General features: G+C 44.0%; 1 protein-coding gene across 8 annotated transcripts in view; it reads left to right on the plus strand.

Moving 5' to 3' along the window:
- Positions 1-15,231, plus strand: part of LOC136004469 (methyl-CpG-binding domain protein 2) — a 92,726-nt gene that overhangs the window by 46,616 nt on the left and 30,879 nt on the right. For all 8 annotated transcript variants that reach the window (XR_010608468.1, XR_010608469.1, XR_010608470.1 and 5 more), the window contains one exon: positions 9,741-9,878. Coding sequence is in view for 2 of the 8 variants with exons in the window: in XM_065660964.1 (XP_065517036.1) it covers positions 9,741-9,878 (138 nt within the window). In the remaining 6 variants the exon portion in view is untranslated. The remainder of the gene's footprint in view (positions 1-9,740; positions 9,879-15,231) is intronic.

Below are 15,231 nucleotides of genomic sequence, written 5' to 3' on the forward strand. Positions count from 1 at the left end.
CAAGAGTTGACTGTACTGGAGGCTGAAATCAGCCTGACTGGGAGGAAATGGCAAAAGCACCCCATTGTGACTGGTCCAGAGGCTCCATGCATCCTCGGCTTAAACTACCTCAGGAGAGGGTACTTCAAAGACCCAAAAGGGTACCGATGGGCTTTTGGTATTGCTGCTTTGGAGACTGAGGAAATTGAGCAGCTGTCCACCTTGCCTGGTCTCTCAGTGGGTCCTTCTGTTGTGGGGTTGCTGAAAGTTGAAGAACAAGTGCCAATAGCGACCACAACAGTGCACCGGCAGCAATATCGCACCAACCGAGACTCCCTGATTCCTATCCATCAGCTGATTCATAGACTGGAGAGTCAGGGAGTGATCAGCAGGACCCACTCACCCTTTAATAGCCCCATATGGCCATTACGAAAGTCTAACGGAGAGTGGAGACTAACAGTAGACTATCGTGGCCTGAATGAAGTCACACCACCATTGAATGCTGCCGTACCGGACATGCTAGAACTTCAGTGTGAATTAGAGTCAAAGGCAGCCAAGTGGTATGCCACAACTGATATTGCCAATGCATTTTTCTCAATTCCTTTGGCAGCAGAGTGCAGGCCACAGTTTGCTTTCACTTGGAGGGGTGTCCAGTTCACTTGGAACTGACTGCCCCAGGGGTGGAAACACAGCCCTACCATTTGCCATGGACTGATCCAGACTGCACTGGAACAGGGGCAAGCTCCAGAACACCCGCAATACATTGAAGACATTATCATGTGGGGCAACACAGCGGAAGAAATCTTTGAGAAAGGGAGGAAAATAATCCAAATCCTGCTGAAAGCCGGTTTTGCCATAAAATGGAGTAAGGTCAAGGGACTTGCACAAGAGATTCAATTTTTAGAAATAAAGTAGCAAGATGGATGTAGACAGATCCCCACAGATGTGATCAACAAGATAACAGCAATGTCTCCACCAACTAATAAGAAAGAAGCACAAGCTTTCTTGGGTGCTGTGGGGTTCTGGAGAATGCACATCCCAAATTACGGTTCGATTGTAAGCCCTCTCTATCATGTGACCCGGAAGAAGAATGATTTTAAATGGGGCCCTGAGCAACAACAAGCCTTTGAGCAAATTAAACCCAAGATAGTTCATGCAGTAGCCCTCGGATCAGTCCGGACCGGGCCAGATGTAAAAAATGTACTGTACACCGCAGCTGGGGAAAATGGTCCTACCTGGAGCCTCTGGCAGAAAGCTCCAGGGGAGACTCAAGGTCGACCCCTTGGCTTTTGGAGTATGGGGTACAAAGGATCTGAGGCCAGCTATACCCCAACTGAGAAAGAGATACTGGCAGCCTATGAGGGGGTTCGAGCTGCTTCGGAAGTGATTGGCACTGAAGCACAGCTCCTCCTGGCACCCTGGTTGCCCGTACTGGGCTGGATGTTCAAAGGCAGGGTCTCCTCTAAACATCATGTAAGTGATGCTACATGGAGTAAATGGGCTGCACTAATTACACAACGAGCTCGAATAGGAAATCCCAGTCGTCCAGGAATTCTGGAAGTCATCATGGACTGGCCAGAGGGCAAAGATTTTGGAATGTCACCAGAGGTGGAGGTGATGCTTGCTGAAGAGGCTCCACCATATAACAAACTGACAGAAAGTGAAAAGCAGTATGCCTTGTTTACTGATGGGTCCTGCTGTATTGTGGGAAAGCATCGGAGATGGAAGGCAGCCGTATGGAGTCCTCGGCGACAAGTTGCAGAAACTGCTGAAGGAGAGGGCGAATCAAGTCAGTTTGCCGAGGTGAAAGCCATCCAGCTGGCCCTGGACATTTCTGAACGAGAAAAGTGGCCAGTACTTTATCTCTACACTGACTCATGGATGGTGGCAAATGCCCTATGGGGGTGGTTGCAGCAATGGAAGCAATGCACCTGGGAACACAGAGGTAAACCCATCTGGGCTGCTGCACTGTGGCAAGATATCGCTGCCCAAGTGCAGAACCTGGTGGTGAAGGTACGCCATGTAGATGCACATGTACCCAAGAGTCGGGCCACTGATGAACACCAGAACAACCAACAAGTGGATAAAGCTGCTAAGATTGAAATGGCTCAGATGGACTTAGACTGGCAACATAAAGGTGAATTATTGTTGGCCCGGTGGGCCCATGACACTTCAGGCCATCAGGGCAGAGATGCAACATACAGATGGGCCCGTGACCGAGGGGTGGACTTAACAATTGACACTATTGCCCAGGTTATTCATGACTGTGAAACATGTGCTGCAATTAAACAAGCCAAACGGTTAAAGCCTCTCTGGTATGGAGGACGATGGCTGAAGTACAAATATGGGGAGGCCTGGCAGATTGACTATATCACACTCCCACCAACCCGCCAAGGCAAGCGCCATGTGCTTACTATGGTGGAAGCAATCACCGGATGACTTGAAACATACGCCGTGCCCCACGCCACTGCCCGGAACACTATCCTGGGCCTTGAGAAACAGATTTTGTGGCGACACGGCACTCCAGAGAGAACTGAGTCAGACAATGGGACTCATTTCCGGAATAACCTTATAGACACTTGGGCCAAAGAACATGGCATTGAGTGGGTATATCCCATCCCCTACCATGCACCAGCCTCTGGGAAAATCGAACGGTACAATGGGCTGTTAAAAACCACACTGAGAGCAATGGGTGGGGGAACTTTCAAGCATTGGGATACACACTTACCAAAGGCCACCTGTTTGGTTAACACTAGAGGATCAGTCAATAGAGCTGGCCCAGCCCAGTCAGAACTTTTACATATTGTAGAGGGGGTCAAAGTTCCTGTGGTGCATATGAAGAATTTGCTGGGGAAGACAGTCTGGGTTATTCCTGCTTCAGGTAAAGGCGAACCCACTCGTGGGATTGCTTTTGCTCAGGGACCCGGATATATTTGGTGGGTAATGCGGGAAGATGGGGAAATCCTATGTATACCTCAAGGGGATTTGATTTTAGGGGAAAACAGCCAATGAACTTAATTGTGTGCTGTTGCCTGCTGTGTAATACTTTTATAGCCCATCAATTAGATGTCTTCAAGTCACCAGTGACTGGCCCTGACTTGCCTCCAACCATCATCCCAACAGAGAATGAATTCTGATAGAACCAGACAAGTTCTGCAGTGAAGGAACAATCAGCATCAGCAGGCAACGATCCAACACTGCACACAGCTTTTCTGGCCCTGAAAGACTGTTACAAGGGATGGAACTTGACATCATGGACAGAATGGACTCCGCAGCTTTATAGGGACTGGTCCTTGCACTAAGAGTGTACTGAGATAAGAGTGATGGTGTAATGAAAATGTGGGATCTGAGCATGACGTGAATGGTACGGAATAAGGGGTGGATACTGTCCTGGGTTTACCAGGAGCCATTTTGCTCCTTCTTTGTAACTGTTGCAAGCTCTGTGTTTTGACTTCCAGCCTGGGCAGAGAGCTGATAACACCGATTGTTTTTAATTGTTGTTAAGTAATGTTTATTCTGGCCAAGGACTTTGTGAGTCTCATGCTCTGCTGGGGACGAGGGGAGGCCGGGAGGAAGCAGAGACAGGACACCTGACCCAAACTAGCCAAAGAGGTATTCCATACCATAGCACGTCATGCCCAGGGAGGTAACTGGGAGTTACCCAGAAGGGCACGGTCTCTCTTCGGGGGGGTCGAACTCGTTTGGCGGTGGTATCTTATTCTCTTGTTATTTTCTCTTATCAATATTATCATTGGTGGTAGCAGTAGTGATTTGTGTTATACCTTAGTTACTCGGCTGTTCTTATCTCAACCCATGGGAGTCCTGATTCTCCTCCCCATCCCTCCGGGAGTGGCGAGGGTCAGGAGGGGGGTGAGTAGACGAGCTGTGTGGATCGGTTTAAACCACAACATAGCCCCACCATAGAAGGTCACCAAATTGGTCAGGCAGGATTTCCCCTTAGTGAAGCCATGCTGGCTGTCACCAAGAACCTTGTTGTTTTTCATGTGCCTTATCATGCCTTCCAGGAGAATGTGCTCCAAGATTTTACCAGGCACAGAGGTGAGACTGACTGGTCTGTAATTCCCCGGGTCTTCCATTTTCCCCTTCTTGAAAATGGGGGTTATATTTCCCTTTTTCCAGTCGTCAGGATCTTCACCTGACTGCCATGATTTTTCAAATATGATGACCAGTGGCTTAGCAACTTTATTCGCCAGCTCCTTCAGGACCCGTGGATGGATTCCTTCAGGTCCCACGGACTTGTGTGCGTTCAGATTTTGAAGATGGTCTCGAACCAGATCCTCTCCTACAGTGGGTCCAAGGTCTTCATTCTCACAGTCCCTGCGTCTACCTTCTAAGACCTGGGTGGTGCAGTCAGAGCCTTTGCCAGTGAAGACCGAGGGAAAGAAGTCGTTCAGAACCTCAGCCTTCTCCAAGTCCCATGTAGCCAGTTTTCCCAAGAGCTTCCTCAGGGGGCCTATGTTGTCCCTAGTCTGTTTTTTGTTTGCTACGTACCTGTAGAATCCCTTCCTGTTATCCTTAACATCCCTAAACAAATTTAATTCTAACTGGGCCTTAGCCTTCCTAACCTGGTCCCTAGCTTCCCGGACAACATCCCTGTACTCTACCCAGGCTGCCTGTCCTTGCTTCCATTTTTTATAAGCCTCTTTTTTCCTTTGAATTTTCCCCAGCAGCTCCTTATCCATCCAAGGAGGTCTCCTGGCCCTCCTGCTGCACTTCCTTCTAGTTGGGATGCAGCACTCCTGAGCTTGTAGCAGGTGATCCTTGAATATCAACCAAGAGTCTTGGGCCCCCCTGCCCTCCAGGGCTATATCCCATGGAACCTTACTAAGCAGGTTCCTGAAGAGGCCAATGTCTGCCCTTTTGAAGTCCAGGGCAGTGAGCTTGCTACACGCTCTTCTCACTGTCCTGGGGATCTCGAATTCGACCATCTTGTCCAGGCTGCCCTGGAGTACCACATTCTCTACAAGCCCTTCCCTGTTGTTGAGCACAGGGTCAAGCATTGCACCTCTTCTTGTCGGCTCCTCTATTACTTGCAGAAGGAAGCTGTCTTCCACACAATCGAGGAACCTCCTGGATTGCTTGTGCCGTGCAGTGCCATCGTTCCAACAGATGTCAGGGTGGTTGAAATCCCCCATGAGAACAAGGGCCTGCAAGTGGGAGGCTTTTCCTATCTGTCTGTAGAGTGCTTCATCCACAGGTTCTCCTTGATCAGGAGGCCTGTAACAGATTCCCACAGTAATGTCTCCCACAGCTGTTTTCCCTTTAACCCTGACCCACAAACTCTCTGTAAACTGCTCACCTGCCCCCAGACAGAGTTCCATACTCTCCAGCCTATCCCTAACATAAAGGGCAACTCCCCCTTCCCGCCTGCCTGGCCTGTCCTTTCTAAAGAGCCTGTAACCTTCCATTCCAACACTCCAGTCATAGGAGCCATCCCACCATGTTTCTGTGATGCCTATTATATCATACCCCTGTAGACGTGCACACATCTCTAATTCCTCTTGTTTGTTCCCCATGCTACAGGCATTTGTATAGAGGCATCTGAGACGAGCTCCAATTGAAGCCGGCTCATTGGCTGGAGCAGCCGGAATATATGTTCATTGTTCCGAGCAGTTATTATAGGTGCTGGCAACTGACTGGGTGTGTTGGGATGGAATGATGCCCCCCTCCCCCAGCACATCTAGTTTAAAGCCTCCTTGACCAGTCTGACAAGCCTCCTACCAAAACTGTTCTTCCCCTTCTTTACTAGAGCAGATCCACCAGCCCCCAGTAGACCTGGCCTACTAACTTCAGTCCTATGTTCAAGACACCCAAACCCCTGACTTTGACACCACCCTTTTAACCATTTATTAGCCTGGCCAATCCTCCTAGCTTTTTCTTGGTCCTCCCCTGTGTCCTGGAGAATTGGCGAAAAGAGTATCTGAGCACCGTAGCCCCTAACCATCTCTCCCAGGGCTCTGTAGTCTTTCTTTATGTTCCCCAGGCTCCTACTACCTATATCCCTAGCACCCACATGGATCACCAGGAGTGGGTAATAGTCCATGGAACTTACTAGAGCAGGCAGCCTCTCTGTAACATCCCTGATCTGTGCCCCTGGTAGGCAGCACACCTCCCTCGAGACGGGGTCAGGCCGACAGACGAGTGCTTCCGTCCCTTTCAAAGTAGAGTCCCCTATTACTATGACCTGCCGCTTTTTCTTTGTAGCGCCTGTAGAGATCTTTACCCATGCATAATCCGGCTGTTTGTGGTGCAAGTGGGTTTCCTCGTTAGTCTCCTGCAGGACAGCAAAGCTGTTCTGCGTTGGGACAACAGATTTAGGAGGAAGCCCCTTGCCTTTAACTGTCCTTTTCCTCCTTCTTTTGTTATTTTTCTTTGTCACTAATTCCCAACTTCCTGGGTTGGTGGCCTCCTTCTTTCCTTCATGAGCTGGTGGGGAAGCTTGAGGCCCCTGCACAGTTTGGGGCTGGAGCAAGCAGCCCTGCTTCCTCTCAGCTACCCTGACATCTTGAAGTCCGCTAATAGCATTCCGCAGCTCAGCCACCTGCTGCAGGAGGACCTCCACCAGGGAGCACCGAGTGCAGCCCTGCCCATCGTGCACCTTTCCCTCACAAGACCAGTGCAGGCACCCTCTACACCCCGAGCTCTGCACTGCAGCCTCCCCCGTCATCTGCTCCATCTGGGTGCCTACGCTGGCCACCGCCGGGGCAGCCAGAGCAGAGCTCCCAGGCCGGGCCCTGGCCATACGACGGGTGCTCACCATCCCGCTCGCCTGCCCGCGCGAACTGCCGTGCAAACTGCCTCGTCCCTCTCTGTTTGCCCGTCTGCCGCGCAAACTGCCTCGTCCCGCTCTGTTTGCCCGCCTGCTGCTCAAACTGCCTTGTCCCGCTCTGTTTGCCCGTCTGCCATGCAAACTGCCTCATCCCGCTCTGTTTGCCCGTCTGCCGCGCAAACTGCCTTCCCGTGCTCCTGGTCGCTCGCGCTCCCTGGGGCAGGTTTTTAACCACTCAGGATTGGTGCTGCAGCTCCTGGCTCCGCCCCCTGTGGGTCAGCAGCTCGAGTCAGCGGAGCTGCCGGCTTCTGAGCAGGTCCTGTCGAGGACTTGAAGCACCCTTGGTAGCTCTGGCTGCTCTGAGTTGAGGCTCCTGGACGCTGATCTCTCCCCAGCTCTGGTGTTAAAGGCGTCCTCTCTCGAGCTACTCACCTCAGCAATTCAAGTTCGAGCCCCCTGAAGAGAGACCGTACCCTTCCGGGTAGCTCCCAGTTACCTCCCTGGGCATGACGTACTGTGGTATGGAATACCCCTTTGGTTAGTTTGAGTCAGGTGTCCTGTCTCTGCTTCCTCCCGGCCTCCCCTCGTCCCCGTCAGAGCATGAGACTCACAAAGTCCTTAGCTAGAATAAACATTACTTAGCAACAATTAAAACCAATCGGTGTTATCAGCTCTCTTTCCAGGCTGGAAGTCAAAACACAGGGCTGCACCAGCTACTAAGAAGGAGAAAAACGGCTACTGGTGAACCCAGGACACTTAGTTACTGGACTGCTCTTATCTCAACCTGTGGGAGTTACATTCTTTTGATTCTCCTCCTCATCCCTCCAGGAGCGGGGGGAGGAAGGGGGGGAGTGAGTGAGCGGCTGCGTGGTTCTGGGTTGCCCCCTGGGTTTAAACCATGACACAGTTACAATCCTTAGAATTGCATGGAGGAATTCCTTATTTTGTCTGCCAGGATGGATCTAATAGCACTGTGTCACCCTGGAGAGGCGATAGAAAGAGGCTTCTTCCTTTGCCTCTCCCCTCACCCATCAGATGAAACAAATATTTGGATAGGAGCAGCCAATGCAATAACCACTGTAGTGTGTAAGGATGTATTTTGGGATTAAGTGGCTTGCCTGTAGAATGGTCTTCATGATGGAAATTACTTTCTGGGGAGTGCAAAGATGATACTCTATTGCTGGGTTTTAGATTATGTGCTGTACACATATAGAAAGAATGACTTCACACTCCCTTTCTCATCAGCCACCCTGCAATAACAGATGTATGCTAAAATACAGGACATTCTGAAGGCGAAGGAACTACCTTGTCAGATTGCTCTAGCAAAGCTCTAAAAGAGGGATACATACTCTTAAAATAAGAATTTAATCTGAGACCAATGCAGTGAAGTCTTGTTGCTTAATAAGCCTAAGCCTCTCACCATACTTTTAATTTCATTTTTATACAGATCACTGCAGAATATCTCTAGTCAGTATTCTTACTTTCATCATCTTGAATTCCAGAGTCTTCAGTTTAGGAATTAATGATTTTCAAACAAGCATGGGCTCTCTGGTTCTTACAATAATCTCTTTTTTAAAGTTGTGTAGTCCAAATTGTATACTCTAAATATGGAGGGATTGAAGATTGAAATTTAATTCCCATTTCTAAACCCGAAAGATTCATTTATCTCACAAATTTAGGAGTCTAAGTAAATCCAAATGAAAAACTCTTTTAAGATGATCTTTGGATGGAGTCTAATGTCAATGTTCATTGTGTAAATTTTGAGCTATGATCTCACAGCCAATTATAAAACTTCTGAGGTATGAAATATTACATAAGAATTTTTTTCTTCCTTTTGAACAAATAACCATAAACTTCTAAAAAGCAAAAGCTTAACCATTTTTCTTTGTCAGAAGCTAGATATGGTTACTAAATGTTTTGAAGTGCTTAAAACTCTCCTGCAAAATAGTGAACTTGCTTTTTGATACACGTTTATTGGGAAAATATGTATCATAAGATATTTATTTTCAGTGTCTCTCCTGTTTCAATATAATGACCTGTCTTCTCAGTCACACCCTTGTGTCTTTGAAAAAATAAAAATAAAAAATTCAGTTTTTAAGAAAAATATCAGGCAAAATGCAGATCAGAAAAGTTTGAAATTTTGTGTTGAGGACTTGGGGAAGAAATGGGAATTGCAAGCAGAAAGCTGTAAGGTGTTCTGTTGGCACAGCACTTCAAATTCAGTCTGATTTTGGATAAAGAGACAGATCTAGAAAACTGGAATGGCGTACAGGTGAGAATTCTATTCCCTCACCCTAAATGCTTCTGGGGTTTTTGCTATGGAGAAGGGTTCAGGCACTAATATCTCCAAAGGCCTAAGGGTTACATGTGTGACAAGATAGTACTGGTAAAGTTATTTTCAATGTCTGGGAGTCATCACTTCACAAACCTGATAAAAACTAGCTTTGTCAAAAGACTTGTTAAAGTTGATATAGTTTTAGTTTCTTTCTGGAATAACTTGCTGCACTTAATTAAGGATTGTTTGATGTAGGGATTGCTTAGGAAATTAGTGACCAAAGTTATGTAGGAAGTTGTTCTCTAAGACTTGGAATTCTATATATTCATGAAGCTTTGGAGATTTCATTTTGACATCTGATTGTGAAGCTGTGTTGTTTCAGAATGTAATTCACTTGAGCAATTAACATAAATATTTTAACGAAAGATGGACTTTCAAGCGGTTTGATTCTTCCCAAGAAGGTGAAAATCTGTGGAACCAGTTGCATGTTACTTTTTTTTTTTTTCTCCTTTCTTTAAAATGGATGACTGCAATGGTTAGTTAAGTACAGCATTTATTGGAAATCTTCACTCCAAAGAAAACTTCCTTGTTTTGCACATCAGTAGAAGAGGGTGAATCCAACATTAATTTGTATACTTTTTATGTATAACTTTTGTTAATTCACTTTTTCTTTTTTTTTTCCTTTTTTTTTAACAGGGAAAACCAGACTTAAATACAGCTTTACCAATCAGACAAACTGCATCAATTTTCAAACAGCCAGTCACCAAAGTTACTAATCATCCTAGTAACAAAGTACGGTCTGACTCACAGCGAGTGATGGAGCAGCCACAACAGGTAAGAATTTATCTATTTCCATTGTTACTGCTCAGAAGGTTGAAACAAGCTGAAAATGTGCTTGTTTTCAGCTGTGAAATTCTGATAAGAATTCTCGTCTTGAAGATTACTTATAGAAATGTGTGTAATACATAGAATTTAAAAAAAAATACAGAAACAGCAGTAATTTCATATGGAGATTAATATTTCCTAATCCAAATCTTCATTCATATTTCATTGCCACATTCCTCTTGAAATTCAGATATGTGCTGAAATTCAGATATGTTGCAATTGGACATCAAATATTAGAAAAAATTAATGTGCAGCTTGTTAATAGAAGTTTCTATAAAATACATGGTTCTCATCAAGAAGTAATCTCTCTTTTATCCAGAATAATTTAGTGCAAAATCAATGAAAAAAATCATATTTTAAATCCCTCTTTTTCACTCTGCTACTTCTATAAATACAAACCACAGTAACATAAACTCATCTTGCACAAGTTATCCTTTACCTGCTTTTCTTTATATTAATAACAGATTGCCTGTTCACACAGTGCTTTTTTTGTTTGGGTTTTGTTGGGTTTTTTTAATGGGGAGGAGGGAGCTGAGAAGAAACAGGAATCTAGTTAATGAACAAGCGATCAGGTAGGTAATGTAGTGTATACTGGACTGAGGTATTGTTTTTAAGTCTGACTTGTATTTTTTGAGTCAATTTGAAACATCTTATTCTAATTTAGGAGTGCAGGGATGAGAGGAAAATGCATAAGCATGTTAAAATTTTTGTATACTCATATGTCACTAACTTAACATTTCCTTTGAAACTCAAGCTGTCTCTAATACTGAGCTTTCAAACATCTTGAATACTGTGCTTGTAAGAAATAACATAAGGAATTTAGACTCAGCATCCTCTAAATTCAGGTGTGAAAGAAAAAGAAGAAATATTGAGCTGTATTGGATCATTTTGTTGAGATATTTTAGCAAGATTTGAAGGCCTCAGCTAACCTCACTCTTAGTCCTATGAAGTTCAACAGGGGCCATGTAAGTGTATCACGTTCAGATCTAAAGATGCATAACTGCATGTGTCTATTGATTCTCTTCACATTCTTGGAGTTTTCCTTTTGAACTACTACACTTGGTGTGTCAGGAATTTCCTTTTGGACATATCTGCTGAACCAGTAATAATCACCAAAGCATATGAAAGTTACAGCACCTTTGTGGCAAGAGAAATAGATGTCTGGCTGTTCGTATCTTGATGGATTCCAAACCCTTTTGTGCTTGACTATTTCCTCTCTGTTTTCTTTCTTCTAGAATCTTTTCTTCAAATGCATAGTGACTGAAATCTTTGGGAATGCATTTATCTTTTGAGAATGACTATCCAGTAAAGATTTGCAGAATAGGCTGTTTTCAAACCTACCCAAATTAAATCTTTGTCTCCTTAAGATAGGTTCTAAAGGATAAAGCTATAGCAAGATCTTCAAGAAGTCATCATCTGCTGGTCACCATGTCAGCATTCTTTCTCAATCAAACTCCTTTCTCCTTGCAACAGTGCATCTTTGGAAGAGGACACTTTAAACACTGTTCTTATTCTATATTGCCTTACTTTATTTGGAAGAAATGCTAGCTCTGTTTTCATTGAATGTGGAATAGTTAATCTTACATATCTAATAGCAAAGCAAAACTTGGTGTGTCTTGCTCTTGCTTTTCTTCAAGCTAGAATGATGCCTTGAGCTCTTTTATGGTTTGTTATCATTCTGAGTAGTGATGATTGACATAGGTGGGAGACTCAGGGAAATGAGAGAATAGATTGTTACAGTTGTTTATACATAAAATTTGAGTGAGTTTTCAGTAAAATTTTCATTTAAAAATCTGCAACAAAGCAATTTAATGTAGTATGCTGTCACTTAACAGAGAACCTTAAGCAAATTGACAGCTTTTGTAAACAATTTCCAGTAATCTGGTTTCTTTACACACAGATTTCCATCAATTTTCAATATTTCTTTGGTATTAGTAACCAAAATATGGAGGAACTTCAGTTGTTGATCATGTGCACACCCTTCACATATGCATACATAGATGCACACACATACACATCTTGTTTTAACATAAACGTGCAGTTCATTCTGATGTTTTACTCACTAGCTGGAGCATAAATATTAATAGATACGACTTTTGCTTGGTTATCAAAAAGCAACAATTCTTTCCTGATGTGTTCTGTTGAGATAAAGTAGAGAAGCCAGGGTGAGGGCTGAAGTTGCTGCAAAAATTTATTCTCAATAAAGCCTGAACCACGTGGAGCACCTGTCACTTCAGATACAACAAAATATTGGACAAATGCAGCCTTGCAAGTGTATTTTAATTCTCTTCCCCTCCAAATAAAGCCTATCTTTTCCTTACATAAATAATCACTGCATGTGTCACTGTCTTCTCTCATACTCAGGTGTGCAAACTTTCCTGTACATGTACATCAATGTTGGATATTCAAGTAAATGCTGAAACACTGACTTAAATTGCTTATTTGTAAGGCTTATTCAGTTACCACTTCCACTGTCATTCCTTTCTGTTTCTTTAATCCTTGGCCCAAATCCCTCGAGGGATTCTTGATTCTGTAGTTCTAGATATCCATCTCTGAAAGCTGTATTTGATTATATCTATTGTATGTCCCTTTTCAAATGGCAGTCTAACCAGACTTCTCTGAAAATTCTCTTTGGCCTGCCTCTTTATGTAGAGATCAAAATAAATGAGTACTGTAGTTCCTTTGGCAGTCAGTAGTTTTTCTTCATGACCTGAGAGTGAGAAGGCATGCTTATTGGTGTTTTGGCAAGGATGATATTTGGCAGCAGCTATTCTTTAAGCAGCAAACTTGTGGTAGTTCTTGGAAAGATAAATTCATTAACAGCTTGCTTGTTACCATAAGAGTTGGTTGGAGAAACTCTCTAAGACTCAATTTAGAGTTTTAGAAAGCAGGCATTCTTTATTGCAGCACTGGACACATGCAAATAGTTTTGCAAAGGTGAGTGCACCCGTTACTTGCCAGCAGTGGCTATATATTTAGCATATTCATGCATATTCACAACTTCCCCCCCCCCCCATGAAATTATTTACATATTCATTAGATTTCCAGGAACTAATTATAAAATTTGCATCCTGATTAAGTATGAGCTTTCTTGCTGAGTGGAGGTCTCTGGTGGTTGCTGATAGTCTTCGTCACTGTACTGAATGACCTCAGTGCTTGCGCATGCTCACAAAGTCCTAATGCTGAGTTAAGCAGTGGTATGTCCTCGCTTTTGTTCTGTTCCAGTCTCTGTTATCTTGAAAGTTAGCATCTTTGGTCTTATTTACTGTCTCCTTAATTGTTATCAGTCCCGTGATGTTCCTTCCCCCATCAGCTAGACATTCCTTACTCCCTATGTGTCAGCAAGTTAGAACAGTTTGCTGTATTTTACTGTTAGTTTATAGTCACACACACATGGGTCGGAGCAATCCCAGGCACAGATACAGGTTGGGCAGAGAAGAGATTCAGTGCAGCCCTGCAGAGAAGGATTTGGGGGTGTTGGTTGATGAGAAACTTAACATGAGCTAGCAGTGTGTGCTTGCAGCCCAGAAAGCCAACCGTATCCTGGGCTGCATCAAAAGGAGCATGACCAGCAGTTTGAAGGAGGTGATCCTGCCCTCTGCTCTTGTGAGACCTCACTTGGAGTATTGTGCACAGTTCTGGTGTCCTCAACATAAAAAGGACATGGAACTCTTGGAACAAGTCCAGAGGAGGGCCACGAGGATGATCAGGGGACTGGAGCACCTCCTGTATGAAGATAGGCTGTGAAAGTTGGGGCTGTTCAGCCTGGAAAAGACTGGGTGGAGACCTCATAGCATCTTTCCAGTATCTGAAGGGGGCCTACAAGGATGCTGGGGAGGGACTCTTCATTAGGGACTGTAGTGATAGGACAAGGGGTAATGGGTTAAAACTTAAACGGGGGAAGTTTAGACTGGATATAAGGAGGAAGTTCTTTACTGTGAGGGTGGTGAGGCACTGGAATGGGTTGCCCAGGGAGGCTGTGAATGCTCCATCCCTGGCAGTGTTCAAGGCCAGGTTGGACGAAGCCTTGGGTGGTATGTTTTAGTTTGAGGTGTCCCTGCCCATGGCAGGGGGGTTGGAACTAGATGATCTTAAGGTCCTTTCCAACCCTAACTGTTCTATGATTCTATTGTTAGTTTAAACCTATAATTTAAGCCTACATGCCTATGATCTTCATATAGGTAAATCTGTCAATTAAAACAGATCTTTGTGTCAGCTGCTGTTTCCATATATTTGTGGTGCTTGTTCATTGCACACAGGAGCTGTTATGAGGTTGTCTAAGCCTTTTTCAGTCAACAGCTCTGCAAGACAGCATCTTAAAGCTTTCAAAACCGTTCTTAAAGGTTTTATATGATTATCAAAGTGGTAAACTTTACCTAAGAAAAACTGGAAATGTTTTGGAGAATCCTGGAAGTAGGTAGTGTCAGAACATGAGCTGTGCATGTATGCATGCATGCTCTGATGGGGTCTTCTGGTACTAGGTTTCTCTTAACTATCCAGTCTTCTTCCTCTGCTTGGCTTTTCTTCAAATAACAGTACCAGTCAATCCATGGAGATTTCTTGAATTCTTATATCTAATTGAGTGATGAGAGTATTTGCAAGTTCCTAAACAGCAAATCTAATAGCCTCAATTGCAGTTTTCTTCAGAATGCTTTAACATCTCTTTTTTAATTATCAGCCTGCTCAAAATGTTTTGACTCTCCATAAACTTACTTAAGATAGGTTTTATTACTATTCCTGTGGCTTTTGGGGTTTTTTCCCCCTCGCAGAGTCCACTGATAAATCAGTGTAAGAAAAGGTATCCTGAAAGATTGCTAGTGGGCCCTGCAACAAAAGAAAAAAAACAACAAAAAAAACCCAAAACAACAAGCCTCCTTGTTTTAGCCTGCTCTCCACTGTTAGACTTTAGAAGGTTTTGATAAGATATGATACATTCTTGATGAATTTAAGGGTAGTGGTTTAGATTTTACAAAGTCAGATTAGCATTGCTAAAATTGAAATTAATGATTAATCAAAAAATCATACAACTGTATCTGTCATCTTCCTCTTAGGTGGTGTTGATTACTGTTTTAAAATCACATTGTTTTCTCCCTCCCTCCTATTTATCAAAAAGGCCACTAGCTCTAGCAGCACTTCATGGAGCATTAAAGCTCCACTTGTGCTCCTAGATTTGAGCATTCATCAATGAGAAGAGTGAATGTGAAGTAGATGAAGTCCTGTAACTATTTGAAATTATTATAGGCAGTAAATCTTTTATGCAATCACTTGACTTATTTGTCTGTCAAGTATTCTGTACCTAACT

The sequence above is a fragment of the Lathamus discolor genome, chromosome W (assembly GCF_037157495.1).
Source record: "Lathamus discolor isolate bLatDis1 chromosome W, bLatDis1.hap1, whole genome shotgun sequence".
Lineage (NCBI taxonomy): Eukaryota > Metazoa > Chordata > Aves > Psittaciformes > Psittacidae > Lathamus > Lathamus discolor.